Source organism: Protopterus annectens, chromosome 10.part0 (assembly GCF_019279795.1).
Source record: "Protopterus annectens isolate FY-2018-M chromosome 10.part0, PAN1.0, whole genome shotgun sequence".
Lineage (NCBI taxonomy): Eukaryota > Metazoa > Chordata > Ceratodontiformes > Protopteridae > Protopterus > Protopterus annectens.
In genome coordinates, this window is record NC_056744.1 from 630,851,445 (window position 1) to 630,868,619 (window position 17,175).

The following is a 17,175-nucleotide window of genomic DNA, read 5'->3' on the forward strand; positions in this document are numbered from 1 at the left end:
CTTCCTCAGGAAGCTCCCCTGAGGGAGCTGCAGTATGTTGGAGAGTCCTCCACAGAGAGTCCCATTTGAGGAGGTTCCTTGTAAAAGGAGGCACCTGGTCTTCCCTCTGAAATCAATCACCGAAGACACTGACATGGAGGAAGAGGAAGGTTCCCCCTGATTAGACATCATGGAACTTGGGGGATGGTCTACCCAAAAACTGAACTTGGACAAGTCTGTTCCTAGAGGCATTCGGCATGGGCCCATCTACTTCCTGGGTGTCCCCTCCCACAGATCTGCTTGTGGACTTTATAACATCTTGGCATGGAAGGAACTGGACATGGTAGAACCCATCCCTAAGCACACTGATAAGGTCCTTAGCCCCCCTTCAGACAGGATTTGTTGGAATAAGGGGTCCCTGGTGGATGCTATGATGGTGGCAGCTGCCATGAAGAAAGATCTCGCGCAGGAGAGCTCTACGGTCCATCCTCCTGACAGAGTCAAGGATGATAGACCATTTAGGGAAGCGGGTGTAAATTTCGGTGACTTTTTCCATCAGAGCACTGAACTATATGGCACACGTCATTCAGATGCAGCAAGACTTAGTCAAGGAAATCGCTGAGTAGACCCTGGAGTCCATGGCAGAGGGGAAAGAAGCTATTCTCCACTTGGTGGCAACTCTCAAGGCAGTAGCTGATACGTCCATGTGTCTTCTCACCCATGCCATGGAGGGAGATGCCAAGGCAGCCGGTTTTGGTGTTGCTATGAAGCGACACACCTGGCTCAAGCTTTAATTCTCTGAACCCTTTAAGGCGTCATTTGCAAATGCCTCATATGATGGTTCTTCCCTGTTTGGGAAGTCTGTTCAAGACACCTTGCTCCAGAGTGAGAAGGACTGAAAGACACTGCTGTCAGGATCCATTTCTCTGCCCCTCAAAGATCCTTTTCTAGGAATCAGTGAGGAACGAAAATGTGGATGTTCATGTTTCACTGCTGCAGTCATCACATTTGGGTTATCTTTTTGCAGTAGCCCTCCGTCGGCCTGATTTAGAAAGTCTTGGGTCCTGCATCTGTTGCTGTCCCTTCTTCCATGACGTCGGGTCGTCAGGGGTATAAAGCATGCCGCTGATGCCATTACATCAGTCTTTCTTGCCATGCGGTGCCCGAAGCAGAAGCAGTTCGCAAGTGCCGGTTGGCCGACTCCTGAAATTTTCATTTTCGAGTTTCAGAACCAAAATCTTCAACTAAAAGCCAAGTACCCTGTTGGGGAAACTTTTTTTTCTTGCTCTAAATTGATGTCAATAAAAGTAAGTAATTGTATTACTTGTGAAAAGCTAATACCTCATAAAGATTTTTATTCGTACTGTATTCCTTGCCTAGGCCCTGACCACGATGTACCTCGCTGTCTGTTGTGCCTTATTTAAACCACAAACTATCCGTCGTCTGTATATTTTGCTGCTAAATATTTTGGTGCTCAGTTCAATTATCCTAATATGTCTTAGGTAAGCCATCCAACTACTGACATTCCGAAAAAATGCACCGATAAAGACAGAGACAGGCCGCCTAGCCAGTACTCAGTGAGGCGCTTTCGCAGCCCCTGATACCTGCTACTTCAGATTCTCAAGCCTCTACTGAGACCCATTCAGAGTCCGGTATGCTGCGAGATGCTTCAAATGTGGAACCTGTGGATGTCTTTACCTTGGATGGGTCTGGAGCCGCTGTGCAGGCACCGGCTTCTGAGGGTGTATTCAGGCCTACTGACTAGCTTATTAAACCAACGCCATCTTCTTCAAGGCCTAAAACTCGAACCATGCCTAGAAAACTGACACCCAGACCACATGGTCAGGCCTCTATGCCTAAAAAAACAAATGGCGGAAGACCTTGTTACTTTAATCAGGGGAAGCCAGCCTTCCTCTGAGACCTAAGACTGAGTTTGCTTATGATACTTCTGACCAGGATTCTGAATTTTCTGTTTCCTCTGACCAGGATTTACCCTTCTCTACTTATGAGGATTCTGATGCTGAGGACTCTATTCCCTCTACCCCTCCCCAGAGCATTTCTCTTTTGGTGAAACCTTGCATACTCTCAGGGAGCATTTTCATTGGGAAAGTCAGGATTTCTCATCTAAAAGAGGTTTAGGGATTTCTTACTCTTGCCTCAGCACAGGCCTTTAGCCATACCTCCTGTACTAGACATTGTTGATGACGCCTTTTTGGAATCTAGCTTGGCCCCTGATTCTTTACCTACTGCTCCCAGAAAACCTGATAGATATTACAGGGTCCCTGACTCTCAAGTCCCTTTTTAAAAATCCTACTGTGGATCCTGAGACCATTTCTCAGGGACCCAAGGGCATTAAAGCTACTACTGCCTAAAATCCTACTCCCCCTGATAGAGATTTCAGGGCGCTGGATAGATGGGATAAGAAGGTATACACTTCTGCAACTTTGGCCATAAGGGCCTTAAACTGACAGTTTCATATGTTAAAGTATCAGCAGCATGTTATTGGAGTGCTTAAACAGAAAATGATTCCTGATTGTGCTGAAAATAATGATTTACAGGATTTATTGCACTCAGCTGAACAAGTTGGTAAGGGAACTTTGCAATGTGGTTTTGATTCACTAGAGACATCTTGCAGGGCTGCTGTGTCTGGGTCTGTACTTGGAAGGCATGCTTGGCTTAAGGAGCAATCCTTGCCAGATCATGTTAAAGCAAAATTACTGGATGCTCCCTTAAAGCAGGACCGCCTGTTTGGAAACAAGGTAGAAGTTCTTAAAGATGGAGGAAAAAGCTAAATCTATGCAAACTGTAAGATTTTTTACAAGTACAACCTGCAAGGTTTAGTAGGCATTGGTCTTCCAAGAATTGGTCCTTTCCTGCCTCTTCCAGACCTTCAGTCCAAACCCAGATCCAGCAGAGCTCCCCGGCTTCAGTCCCAGGTACGCACAGGACTAAGCAGTGGGAAGACTCCACTTCCAAATCTGGGAGTAATAAAACTCCCCCCTATGGTAAACTGTCTCAATGACTTCCTTTTAAAACTTCCAAGCACTTCAACTGATTGCCCCCTTGGGGGGAAAGATTGCTCTTCATGCAAAGAACTGGGAACTCATTACCCAGGACAAATGGGCTTTAAATAGCATCCCAGGGATACAGATTTCAATTCCACACGTTACCAACACCAAGCAGGTGGCCAGCCCTACCCCCAAATCAGTGGGCAGAGGCCCAAAATCAAGTACTTTCTCTCTTAAGCATGGGGGCTATTCACTTGATGCCAGAAGAGGAAAAGGGACAGGATTTCTACTCTAGACTTTTCCTCATACCCAGAAAAGACAATTCATGGTGTCCTATCCTGGACTTGTCTACTCTAAACACCTTTTGGGTGATTCCAAGATTCAAGATGCTGCCTCTTAACCATTTGCTCCCTATGCTAGGCAAAGACGCCTGGTTGGCAACACTAGATTTAAAGGAAGCATACCTGCACATCCCAATCGGGGAATCTTGCAGAAGATACCTATGCTTCAAAGCATGGGTACACAGTGTAAAGTTACATGTCTTGTACGTCCTTCAAGCCCAAGTCCCAATAGCAGAAACTGTTCTGAGGGTGTTGGGGTCTATGGCAGCCATGATCAACCTATTACCCTTGGTGTGACTTCACATGCGGATTATTCAGTGGACTCTAGCAGTCCAGTGGTCTATATTAGCTCTGCCATTGTCTCATCTGGTCCATATCTCCCAAATATGGAGGGGACTGTCTTCGGTGGTGGATTCATTCCCCGGATCTAGTCAGGGGATGTCCCTTTTTCCATCCTTTCCCAAAACCACAGTGACCACAGACTCCTCCCAGCTAGGGTGGGTGGGGGGATGCTCAGGAAGGACAGTCCAAGACACATGGTCCCCATCAGACCAGTTTGCATATAAACATCCTGGAGATAAGGGCAGTTCTTGTGTTGCAGGCCCTTCATGCCCATCTTCCTCTGGGGATTATTGCAATTCAGGCAACATGTTGGTAGTCTGGTATATCAACCAACATGGAGGAACCATATCTTACCTTTTTAGTCGCAAAGCCATGAGAGTGTGGGAATAGGCTATCTCCACCGGCTATTTTCTGGTGGCAATGCACATCCTGGGATGGTCTAACATTCTAGGGGACAGGGTCAGCAGATCTATCCTCAAGCCTTATGAGTGGTCTCTGAATCCTTCAGTGATGGAGCATATCTTTCTAAAGTGGGTTTGTCCTTTCTGCGAGCTATTCACATCTCCTTCCAACGTGAAATGCAGCGAGTTCTTTGCTCTGAACCCCCCTCGGGGGAAGCCTCCAAAGGAATACTGATTTATGCTTAGCCTCTCTGTCTTCTTTATGCCTGTCCCTGCTGCCCCTCCTCTCTGTTTCTTCAGAAAGCTCACAGGCTGGGGAAGATTTATCCTCATTGCCCCATTCTGGCCTTGCCAAATCCCTCCCTTTGGTCTCGCCTAGTAGTTCACCATGGACCTTTACTCTGGTTCCGGATCTTATTTCTCATCCCTCGGGGATTCCTCACTCAGACCTAGACAGTCTGAAACTCGCTGCTTGGCTGCTCCAGATCCCCTGATTATTAGGACTCCCATTTTATCTTCTGTTAAAGCCATTTTGGTGGTGGCTCACAAATCTTCCACCAGAAGGATATACCGTAGCAAGTGGAAATAGTTCTCTGTATGGGCTTCGCAGTGGGCATTGGACCCCTTTACTGCTCCTTTGTCTGCAGTATTAGAGTTTTGGTGGGGATTTTCAGCAAGGTGCCAGTTCCTCCACTGTCAAAGTTCAACTGGCTGCAATTTCTAATTTTCACATGGGGAAAAACATGACTTAATTAGCCTCTTCTAAACGTTGCAAGACCTTCCTTAAAGGTGCCTTTCTTCTAAGACCCCTGGTGAAGGATCCTACTCCCCCGTGGGACCTTATTTTCATGCTTCAGGCTTTAGTCTCCCCTCCTTTCAAGATTGCAGTTTCAGTAGATTTGCAGTATCTATCTTGGAAGACTGCCCTTTTGGTCGCCATTACTTCTGCCAGGAGAGTGTCGAACTTCAAGCACTAGCCAAAGTTCCTTACATGATTTTTCATAAGGACAGGATTCCTCTGCATACTAACCCGTTCATTCTTCCTAAAGTAGTGTCAGAAGCCAGTATTAATCAGACTATCAATCTTGTCTTTTTTCTTAATTTTTAGAATAAGGGTGAATATAAAATTACATCTGCTGGATTTGCACAGGCAATTGTGATTCTACTTACACAGGATGAAAGCTTTTCGTAAATCTGACAGTTTTTCTTACTCAAAACCTTTCTTAGGTAAGTTAATTTCTAAGGTGACAATTGCTCGTTGGATTCCTCAATGCATTATTCGAGCATATTCTGTCAAGGGAATTTCCCCTCTGGGTCAGGTAAAAGCGCATGCCACCAGATCTATGGCTACTTCAGCGGCCTTTTCGTCCAGGATGTTGCTGGATGACTGTTCTGCAGCTACTTGGTCCTCATCTCATACCTTCATCTCGTATTACAAATTGGACATTGTATCAAGGAACAGAGTATCCTTTGGCTCCGCAGTGCTCTGGAATATCCTTCCATGAGAGCCACCTGTTAGTAGCTGGGGACTCTGTCCTACAGGTTGAAGACAAATTAAGTCAATTACTTTAGATGAAGTTATGTACTCACCATAACGTTCCATCTGAGTAGTTGTACTTTGTCTTCAACCATCCCCCCTTCCCCTGACCTTGTCACTTTGGTCCTGGCCATAGATATGGCAGATGAACATCTTAGGAGCTGTCCATTGTTATGCTTTGGCTCAGGTTGTTTTTTTTATGGGCTACCAGTAGTGGTAAGGTCTTGTTGGGTCGGGTGCATTTTATCGAGTTGAGCAGCAAACTCGATCTGAAGGAAAGAGGAGATGGCATTATGGGTAAGGGAGGAGCTTGGAACTCTGATCAGATGCTTGATATGCAGACATGTCTGATCCAATATGGATCCATAACCCATAGGTTGAAGGCAAATTAAGTACAACTACTCAAATGGAACGTTATGGTGAGTACATGACTTTTTCTTCAATTTGACCTAGAAATTAATTTTATTTAGCTATTAATTTTTAGATGTACTTATTGTGCCAGTAGGGTAACGATGTGCGAGTGGAAATGCGTTGTTAGCATTGCATTTGTAAGCAGATGAGACAGACATTTTTCATTTGTCAAAAAAGGAGTTTTGCTTGACTCAAGTCTAAAAAAGAACCAAGCCCTGGTTATAGCAGAGTTGCAGCTAGATTAGTTGGCACAATAATCAGTTCCCCAAATGTCATTCACTGTCAACCGGAGCTGAGGAGAAACGGGCCTTTGAGGAGCAAAAGAGAATAAAATATCCTCCTGAGTTGGAACCCCCCCCACTGCAAGTAAATCATTGAAGCAGATGCAGTCTCACACAATAGTGCTTATAGTTGCAAGGATAAATTGTCACTTGTGTCCAGCAATTGTATCACTGAGTTGCAGGCACCACTTGACACCTTTTTGCAGTGCTAGTTACATCCCCAAAGAGTTTGTACTCAGGACAGCCTCTCACTTTATCCTTCACCTCACCCTAGCTTTGATTTCTAGCACTGTGCTGACAGCTTTGGTTGGGCCAGGCATCTATTTTGGTTATAACTGATTTGGCTTACTTTTTTTGTTTAAGTTTGTAGATAGCAGTCTAGCCTTTCTCTTGTTCCAGTACTGAGCATGTTCTGTGTGGAATTTCAGTGCCTAAAAAAATTCTTTGTGCAAAGAATAATGTCCTAGCTTTTGACCAAACATTCTCAAATTGGAAGCAGTGAATTGTTTCATATTTTCAACGTAAAATTCTTTTTAACTTTTCAAAACCTATTTACTCAGTTTAATAGATGATGGTGAATTGCTCTTGAATGATTAATGTATTTTGAAAAAGCTTTGAGGTATAGATTTCATGATGACTGTTATTTCCACAGGATTGCCTTTAGTGAGGTTTCTATGTGGTGTCACACAAATAATAAAGCCAGAACGATGGGTCTTCAAGGCTGCTGGTGGGATCTATCTGAGTCGACAGCAGTTACCTTTGAAACTGGCGTGGGCCATTTCCATTCACAAGAGTCAGGTAATCCAAACCATAAATTTTACTTCCATAAATATATGGAGTATTTGTAATAGCATCACTGAACTGCATGCCTTAATCTCTCATACACCTGATGTTGCTCTCAATGAGACATTGCTAAAACCGGATATCAAAGACTCATTATTCCTCAAAGATGCAGCATCATTAAACCAAAGGGGCAAAAACTGGAGGGAGTAGCCATTCTCTACCCTATTGTCTGAAGTCTCTCCTCTTACTTTACCCAGTTTCAAAAATGCAGAGTTACTTATCCTGTCTATAAAATTACTTCTTTGCATAATTGTTGTATATTACTACTGTATTACCATTTTCTATATATATTTATTTATTTGTGTGTGTGTGTGTGTGTGTGTGTGTGTGTGTGTGTGTGTGTGTGTGTAATTGCCCTTGAAAGCAATCCTTTGCTTGATCTCAGACAAGGAGTCATCCTAGATGGGGCCAATATCAGCTGAAGTATGTTCAGTTCTAACTATCCTTCTAGCATCAATCTTTATGGCTTTAAACGGCTTATTTCTCCTGTCTGTATAACAAATCCCAGGATGCTAATCCCATTCTTGATTGGATTCTGTTGTCTCTTCCTTGCAGCTACGCCACATTAGGATCCCTTCCTAAATCCCTTTGTGATCACTGTCCTACATATGCTATCAGAAGTATAGCCCTATACCATGCCAAACAACAAGTATCCAAAATAATCATCTCCTACATATGCTATCAGAAGTATAGCCCTATACCATGCCAAACAACAAGTATCCAAAATAATCATCTCCTACATATGCTATCAGAAGTATAGCCCTATACCATGCCAAACAACAAGTATCCAAAATAATCATCTCCTACATATGCTATCAGAAGTATAGCCCTATACCGTGCCAAACAACAAGTATCCAAAATAATCATCTCCTACATATGCTATCAGAAGTATAGCCCTATACCGTGCCAAACAACAAGTATCCAAAATAATCATCTCCTACATATGCTATCAGAAGTATAGCCCTATACCATGCCAAACAACAAGTATCCAAAATAATCATCTCCTACATATGCTATCAGAAGTATAGCCCTATACCGTGCCAAACAACAAGTATCCAAAATAATCATCTCCTACATATGCTATCAGAAGTATAGCCCTATACCGTGCCAAACAACAAGTATCCAAAATAATCATCTCCTACATATGCTATCAGAAGTATAGCCCTATACCATGCCAAACAACAAGTATCCAAAATAATCATCTCCTACATATGCTATCAGAAGTATAGCCCTATACTGTGCCAAACAAGTATCCAAAATCATAATCTCTCAGTGTAACTCAATCATGTTTAGTTGCTGTAAACACATTTGACTTGATTATTCTAAATACCTTGCCACTATATGAGGCACTAGAAAGGTTTAATTCAGCTTTAAGCATCCTAAACAAGCTTGCACCACAACGCAGGAACAGCAAAATCTAACATCTGTCTTTCATCCGTTTAACCACTGGGAGTTGGATCGACCTCAGACACATATCCACTTAGTAAGAATACTATGAGCATATGGCACTTGTGATGCTACGAATGTCGTTAACATGGGAAAATGCCAAGACTGAATGTTTCTATACAGGAAAAACTAATTGAAAATTAAATGGTATAGATCACTTGTCAGATATAAAAAGACATGGATACAAATGCTTTACATGAACATTAAGGAGACCAATATTACACATTCTTTTAGATTCCTGATACTACAGGTAATTTATGAACATGTAAGAGGAAGTGATATTAAAAAATTAACTGAGAGAAGTGGACAGTAAGGTTTAGGGAGCAAGTACATGCAAGATTAAATGAGATGCTTACTATTAAGGCTATACTAAAGGGATTGCATAACCAAGTTTAACAGGGGGATGTTTTAAATTTTAATCAAATTTCAGTTGAATTTTAATTGATTTTTATACCATGTAATTTTATATTATATAAGTGATGGATGTATTTGAAGTTATTGGACTGATGAAGCTTTAAGCAAAAGTGTTAATTTTTTATACTAAACCACAAGTTGGTCGTTTATTATTTTACTGGCTATTTATGGTTCGGACACCTCTTGTTTTATGTTTTAAGACATTACTTGAGGGGACAATTGCCATACAGACAGATAACGTGATCTGGCACATCCACAAACAGTGGGGACTCCACTGTTGGCCATTGTGTCAGAAGGAAATGAGTGTGGCAGTGGGTAGCCTCTTCCAACTGCTTTCTTTTGGCAGCCCACATCCTGGGGAAGTCCAACATTTTAGTGTTCAGGCTCAATAGATCTATTCTCCCCCATGTGTGGTCTTTCAATCCTTCAGTGGCAGAATAGATTACATTTTTGGGCAAGCCATGCTGTGATCTCTTCAACCCTGCCCAAAATTTCAAATGCAGCAGGTATTTTGCCCCAATTCCCTCAAAGGGGGAGTCAGAGAGGTGCTCTGATTCATGACTGACCCTTTGGTGTACTTTATGCTTATCTTCCCACACCCCTCATATCAGAATTGTTACAGAAGCATGCCAACAGAAGAGCAAGGTGATCTTCATTGCCATATTCTGTCTCGCCAAACTGTGGTTCAACTTTCTTTGGTCTTGTCTGGTATATCCTCCTTGGGTTCTGGATCCCTGTCGATCTGCTGTCTCACCGGGCATACAAGCCCTCAGGTTAACAGCATGATGTCTTCACTTCCAGTGATGGCTAGACATTCCAGACTTTAGATATACAAGAGTAAATGGAAAAGATTTTCTGTTAGGGGCAATTTGAGTAAATGGAACAGATTTTCTATTTGGCCAGTGAGAGACACCTAAACCCCTTTTTGGCACCCATTGCAGCGGTCTTATTTTATGGCCACAATTTTCAATAATAGTGCAGGTTACGCCACAGTCAAGTTACATCTGGCTGCAATTTCCATTTATCACATAGGTTAAGACAGATTGTCCTTGGCTTCCCTTAAACCATGCAAAGCCTTCCTCAAAAATATGCTTTACTCAGACCTTCTATCCAGGATGAGTTCCCTCCCTGGGACTTGAAAATTCATCTCCAGGCCTTAACTTGGTCTCAGTTTGAATTTAAATGTCTCTGAAAACTATTTTTCTAGTTGCTGTTAAGTTTGCTAGACAAATATCTGAACTCTGGGTTTTGTCTTGTCATAACGGATGAGGGGAAAATGGTTCACTCTGCCTACCTTGACCTGGCCAAGGAGTTTGACACAATCCCACATTCTGGTATTGTTGACAAACTTGAGATTAGGTACAAACCCTTATGTAACCCAGTGGATAACCAGCTTGACTCACAGATAGGACCCAGGAAATTGGAATTGACGAATCTACTTCTTCAGATGCCAGTCGCAACTGGAGTCCTTCAAGGATTGGTCCTGGGGTTCTTTTTGCCATCTACTTCTCTGAAGTCAAGACCAATGTCAGTGGTCTCTGGTTAACTAAATTTGCAGATGACCACAAATTAGTAGGTGCCATTAAATCACCCACTGACAAATGTTCTCCAGGAAGGGCTGACGCAGACAAACAACTGGTGACAGAGCCATGAACTAAATGCAAAGAAATGCATAATTGTATCCTTCGGGAAGTCCTCCACCCCTGGTATCAATAACTGACAACACACCCGGAAGAGTTGACCCAGTAGCCATGGACTTGGTAACACGCACAGACAGCAGTCTAGCCTTTGGCCATCACATGTCTACAGTAGTGAGGAAATCATTCTATGTTGTGCAGCTTATAAAGGTATGGCATCTAGGTCCAAGGAAGTCATTGATCTGATATCAATCTTCATTTATCCTTGATATATGGGATGCTATTTCAACCCTCTTAACTGACTCTGTTAATATAGCAGCTAAATATCTACCTAGAATACCTCCTCTCTAGATTACCTCAGGTCTTGTTTGCCGCTCTTCTACAATGACGCATCAGCCAGATTCTCTCATCAGCTAAGTGGATTTTTGCTTAGTTTTTCCTTTTTTTTTCTCAAGTACTTTGTATAACTCTTTGTAAATCTTGTATATTCTACCCAGTTTAACCTTTAGCTTTGTTATCCTCTCTCTTTACACTTCGGCGTTCTTCCCTACCATTGTTGGTAGTTTTTCCCTTTTCTAGAAACAGTTGTTACTCTCTCTCATCTCTTCTGCGAGTGAGTGTGCTGATATTACCTCATGATATCTCTCATCATTAGTAGTTCTTTCCTTTCCTCTACCTCTCTAGTTCTGGCCCACCATTGTTGGTAGCCTTTCCTTTCTAGTCTGTGTGCACCCTTCTCAAGAGCATGAGTGTGTCTGCAGTTGATTTTCATTTTTCATCATGACAGATAAATCTAGGGGAACATAGTGTTTCAAACAATGTCATGATTGTGGTAGAAAAATGCCCAACTCTAGGCACTCCTCTTGTGTTTACTGTTTGGGTCTGGTGCATTTACAGGAGGATTGTTTTGTCAAGCCTTCAGTCACCAGGCCTTCATAGAAAAAAAAAATTGATTTTAAAAGGTCTGATTAAAACTTCCTTTGAGGAGGCCTTGTCCAGTCAATCCACATCTGATGTATTTTCACCTTCATCTTCCTCTTAATCTGGACATAGAAGAGGAGTCACTTGGTGCTGGCTTCCCCTTGGGCTCCGGTAGCCATGGAGCACATCTTCAGTTTCCATAGTTCCTGTGGAACCAAAATTGACAGTCAAACTCCATGAAACCAACTTCTTTGGCACAATCTGTTTTGACTACTTCTGTGTCGCAGGTCTTGGTGCTGGTCACCATGGTACAGGCAGTTCAACCTACTCCATCCGTACTGGTCCCCTTGGCAGTTCCATCCGAAATTTTGGAACCTTCTCTTGTGTTGCCAGTAACTTCAAAACCAGGTCTAATTTTGCCTCCCAGGACAATGTATTCCTCCACAAATTATCCTTTCGCAGGACAACTTCCACTTCCCTTTCTAGATAGACTAGAATGTGTCAGCTTTTTCTGTCCATTCCTTCAGGACTTTGACAGAACTCTGTGAGGTTCATGGATCAGCTCCTGGTGGCTAGGGGTCTTAGTTTCTTCCCAGGGCCCCACTCCCTACTGGTGATTGGACTTTCTCTCTTGGGACTCCACCAAATTTTCCTCCTCTGAGGCTTTAGAGATGACTACTCTGATTCCTAAGGTTCTGGCTGCTCTGGTGCTGACCATTTTTTCAGGTTCGGTTCCAGAGTCTGCCTTGAGTTTCTCAGTTCCATCAGAGCCAACAGACTCCTGGGGTTGTAGCTCTGCTGCCAGATCTGGGGAGATTGGATTAGCTCCAGATTTTTATTCACAGCCACCCGGTACTCTCAATACTCTGCATGAGTGGGTTCTTACCCGGTTCTGACCTTGGGGGTAGTTTCATCAGAGTGAGATGGGACCAAGGTTCCAAGGTTGTCCTTTGTTCTGGGCTCCCATTCCTCTTCAGGGGAACCTGCCTTCGAAGTGATGGAAAGGGCATTGGCATTTGCATAGTCTCAGCTGGTCCCTTCCCTATTGGAGTATTATCCCGGGGACCCCTTCTTTTCTATACAGAGCTTCCACTAACCTCTACGCTTGGACAGCGAGCACCAAACCTGCAGGATACCCCAGCGCAGGGTTCTTGCAGGGCACCTCTTCGGTGGGAAGCTCTCTGGAGGACTCTGAAGATGTGCAAGAGGAAACACCTAGATTAACCAGAGGAATCTTTCAGAAGACACTGACTTCGAATGACGGGCTGGTTCCCCACAGTCTCCCCCAGAAGGCACCTTTAGAGTCATTCTGGAAATACTGAAACAGAAGGGTGACTGGAAGCCCAAAGACCCTACCTCAGAGGAGTCTGTGTAGCTGCAAGCCTTGGTACTGGCACATCTACCTCTTGGTTGATCCCACCTGCTGACAGTCTCATTAAATTGATCAAGCAGTGGGCTTGGAAGGCCCCTGACTCCATAGAATCAGTGCCAGAGGACCATCAATTTTTGGGCTAGAAGATTAGCAGTAGAGGCCATGGTGGTTGCGGCAGCCACCAAGAAGGAACTTGAGTTCCACTGTTCATCCCCATAACCGGGAGTCCAGGGCAATGGACAGGTTTGGAAAGCTGCTGTGTGCATCATTGATCTTCACCTTGAGGTCCTTGAATTTTATGGCACATTTTACTAGACTCCAAAAGGTTTTGATCAAAGAGCTGTCTGATACCCTTGCAGGAGCATTGTCTGAGGAAGTTCAAGATAAGTGGCCTTCCAACTAGCTATCCTGGAGTCTATTTTCAAACTCATCCGAGGATCATTGTGCATGCATCCTGAGGGATGACTACGGCAGTGAGTTCTGGTGTTGCCATAAGGAGGTGCACCTGGATGCACTTGTGCGAGTTAGGAGAGCCATTTAAGTCTTTGTTTGTCAGTGCTCCTTTACAGATTGCCATTGTTTGGCCCCAAAGTTGGAGAAGCCTAAGCCAGATGTGCGAAAGATGGAAGGACCCTATCTGCAGTGGGCATTCATTTTTCTGGTTCACCAGCAGCCTACCCCAAGACCCAGCAGAGCAGGAAGATGTGGTTAAAATAAATCCCAAGGGCCTTTTCAGGACACAAGTGGTGGTGGCTCCCCTCTGGGCAGAGGGGGGAGCTCTAATGGAAGATGTCAACCCAGCAGCAGAGTTGGCCTGCAAAATCAGGGTTAGAGATTCTTTCTCAGGGAAGCCCTACCAGCACACCTGAAAGGGGGCCCAATTGCTTGACTCTGGAGGCAGTCGGGGTAAGGTAGTCTTTGCACTAGACCCTGGTGACAAATAACCACAGATACTTGGGTACAAAGGATCATTGCCAGAGGATACTACATCCCTTTCACTTTCATTCCAAGATTAGGCAACAGAATCCCTGATGTTCCACCCAGTCAAAGGGACCAAACAGCTCTAGAAATTCAAAAGCTGCTAGAAAGTCATCCAAGAATTCCCACCAGACCAGATGGGGGGGTCAATTTTAGATCTCAGCCTTCTGAATAAGTTTATTCAGCAAACAAAATTCCGGATGGTCACAGTTCAGTCGATCCTACCCTTCTTAGAGGAAGATTGGATCTGCTCCATAGACCTTCAGGATGTGTATTACCACATAGAAATGGACAAGCACTAAACGTTCAACCACTTTAGGCTAGGAGCCAGTCACTTTCAATTCAAAATGCTGCCCTTTGGTCTCACCACAGCCCCTAGGGTGTTCAAGGGTATGGCGGCAATAACAGGTCACTTGAGATTGCTCTGATTCAGAGTGCTTCCATATTTGGATGACTGGCTCATCACCACTCCCACCAGGCATCTACTTCTTGAAGCAACAGACTTCATTCTACAACTTTTTGCTCATCTAGGCATTACAGTGGATCAAACAAAATCACAGCCAAGTCCGACTCAAGAATTGGAGTTTATAGGAGCCTGCCTGAAATACCACCACTTGTACAGCTTACCTTCCTCTACACAGACTGCAGAAGATGAGGTCCAAACTACAAGCTATTCTATGCAACAAGGTACCTGCGCTGTTAGCTGCTGTCATGGGCCCTAGAACTGGGCCCTAGAACTTTTAGAACCATCACCCTGGTCCCACTAGCAAGATTTCACATGAGACTTCTGCAGTGGCTTTTGGCATCCCAGTGGCCCACTGACTCTTGACGCATCCCATTTTAATTGCCAGTAATTGCAAGAAGGACTTATCCTGGTGGATGGAATCTGAGGAAATTCTTAGGCAGACCCTTTTGTTTCACCTCAGCTTAAGGCCATAGTGACCATGTACGCTTCCCATATGGGGTTGGGGGGCATTATCTGGGTAGAACAGTCCAAAGTGCTTGGTTCCTGATAGAGGCCAATTTGCATATCCGTGTTCTGGAATTGAGGGTAGTGCTTTTAGCATTGCAGGCCTTTCAAGATGCCCTCCCTCTGGACCAACTGTGATTCAGTCACTGTCAGCAGTCTGGCATATCAACAAACTGGTTGGAACCAGGTTTTATCCCTTGTCGAAGCTCGCAGGGTATGGCAGTGAATGATTTCTTCTCTCCATTTTCTAATAGCAATGCACCGGGGAATTCAAATGTAATGGCAGACAAGTTGAGCAGATGCATCCTCCTGCCTCACGAGTGGTGTCTCAATCCCAGAGTAGCAGAGGAGATTTTCCATTGCTGGGGCCAGCCTTTTTGCAATTTTTTTGCATCTCCTCTGAATAAACAGTGCAGCAGCTACGTCACCCTAATTACCCCTAAGGGGGAGTCCCCAAAAGATGCTCTCTTTCCCGATTGGCCCTCTGGACTATGCTTTCTCCCCTTTCCATTGATTCCATTATACTTAATGAAAGCCATCTGGTTGAAGAGCAAGGTAATCCTCATTGCTGCCTTCTGGCCTTGGCAAGTCTGGTTCCCTTTTCTGTGGTCTCACCTAATTCACTGTCCATGGACTCTGGACCCAGATCCTGATCTCCTGCCTGATCCACAGGGAGTGGTGCACCCTAATCTACAAAACCTCAAGCTTCTTGGTTTCTCCAATTCCATTAATTGCCAGGCAAAATAATGTATAGTCTTTAGTCCAAAAAATGTTCCCTTCCATTAACCTTCCACCAGGAAACTATACCACAGCAAGTGGAAAATGTTTTCCATTTGGGCACACAAAAGTCTTATCCATTCTCCGCACCATTTGAAAAGGTATTAGAATTTTTAGCTATGCTTTTTGAACAAGGAGCTTCTGCATCTACTATTAAAGCTGAACTAACTGCTATTTCCAGTTTCCACAATGGCCTCAAAGACCACTTTGCATAGGCTGTGTAAAGTATTTATGAAAGGAACTTTGCAATTAAAACCACCTTATAAAGATCTGACTCCTCGGGATCTTACTATGGTCCTGCAGTCTTTGGTTCTTCCCCCTTTGAACCAGCAGCTACTTGTGACCTGAAATTTCTTTCACGGAGGGCCACTTTTTCTGATGGCTGTTACCTCCACCAGAAGAATTTCAGAAATTCAAGCATCATCTTCAAAACCTCCATATTTAACCTTTCATAAGGATAGGGTTTCACTGAGAACCAACCCATCAATTCTTCCTAAGATAGACTCAAAAATTAGCATTAATCAATCGTAATTTTTCTAACAAGGGTGTCTGGCATTGTCAAGACCCTACTCTGGACTTCCTGCATATTCACAAAACAGACCGCACCAGATTTACCTGTTCTAAAGATTTAAACCTTGGTGTGATATAAATAGAACCTGCTGGGAGAGACAGGTATGTATTCCAGAGATTACCTCTTCTCTTGCACAGACTCTCCATCTATGTGACGCAGAGCTCCCCCCAACCCAATTCAAGTGTAACTTGGACAATTGGATAGAGAACAGGAAATTCATCCCTGGTTTGGCACCTATGTCTCTAATGGATACAGGCAGCTTTTAAGTGGTTCATCTCCCAGGACCCTTATAAAGGGTACCAGAACTTGTCAGATTTGGAATGCCTGGCTACTGGTTGTTAGCCTAGTAAACACCTATGAACCTATAAAGACATGTTTTCTTTTCTCACCAACTCTTTTCTTAGAAAATTAGCTTCTGAATTGTTCATTAATCCGTGCATAAACTTGCCAGTACTCTTCCCAAAGGGGAATGTTTCATTTGTATGTATACAGACCACTGAAAATTTATCACCATAGAACAAAAGCTTTCAGGAAATAGGATCAATTGTTTATTTCCTTTTCAAGAGCTAAACTGGGCTAATCTGTGCTAAGGTCACATTAGCACAGTGGCTAACTGATGGTAGGTTTTTGTTTTATAAGCATAAGAAATACAAAGGCCACCTCAAGCTTCTTCACAAGGTCAGTATCTACTTCCTCTGCCTTTCTGTCCAGAACTTCTATGCTGCTAATACTTGGTCCAGTTCTTGTATGTTCATAAGCCCCAGATTACATCGAATCTAGTTTGCTGCTTTTGCAAACAGACGTCGTTTCTCGTAGCTTAGTTGTGTTTGCTGAGATATGACTTTGTTACACTTCTAATCAGGGTTATTTCACTTTACTCATTTTTTTCTCTCTTGCCTCGTATACATATATATATATATATATATATATATATATATATATATAT

The 17,175-nt window shown here is 43.5% G+C and overlaps 1 protein-coding gene across 1 annotated transcript in view; it reads left to right on the forward strand.

The window, feature by feature from the left end:
* PIF1 (PIF1 5'-to-3' DNA helicase) overlaps positions 1–17,175 on the forward strand; it is a 457,383-nt gene that overhangs the window by 435,021 nt on the left and 5,187 nt on the right. Inside the window, exon 11 of the mRNA XM_044086793.1 lies at positions 6,953–7,098. Coding sequence (XP_043942728.1) covers positions 6,953–7,098 — 146 coding nt within the window. The remainder of the gene's footprint in view (positions 1–6,952; positions 7,099–17,175) is intronic.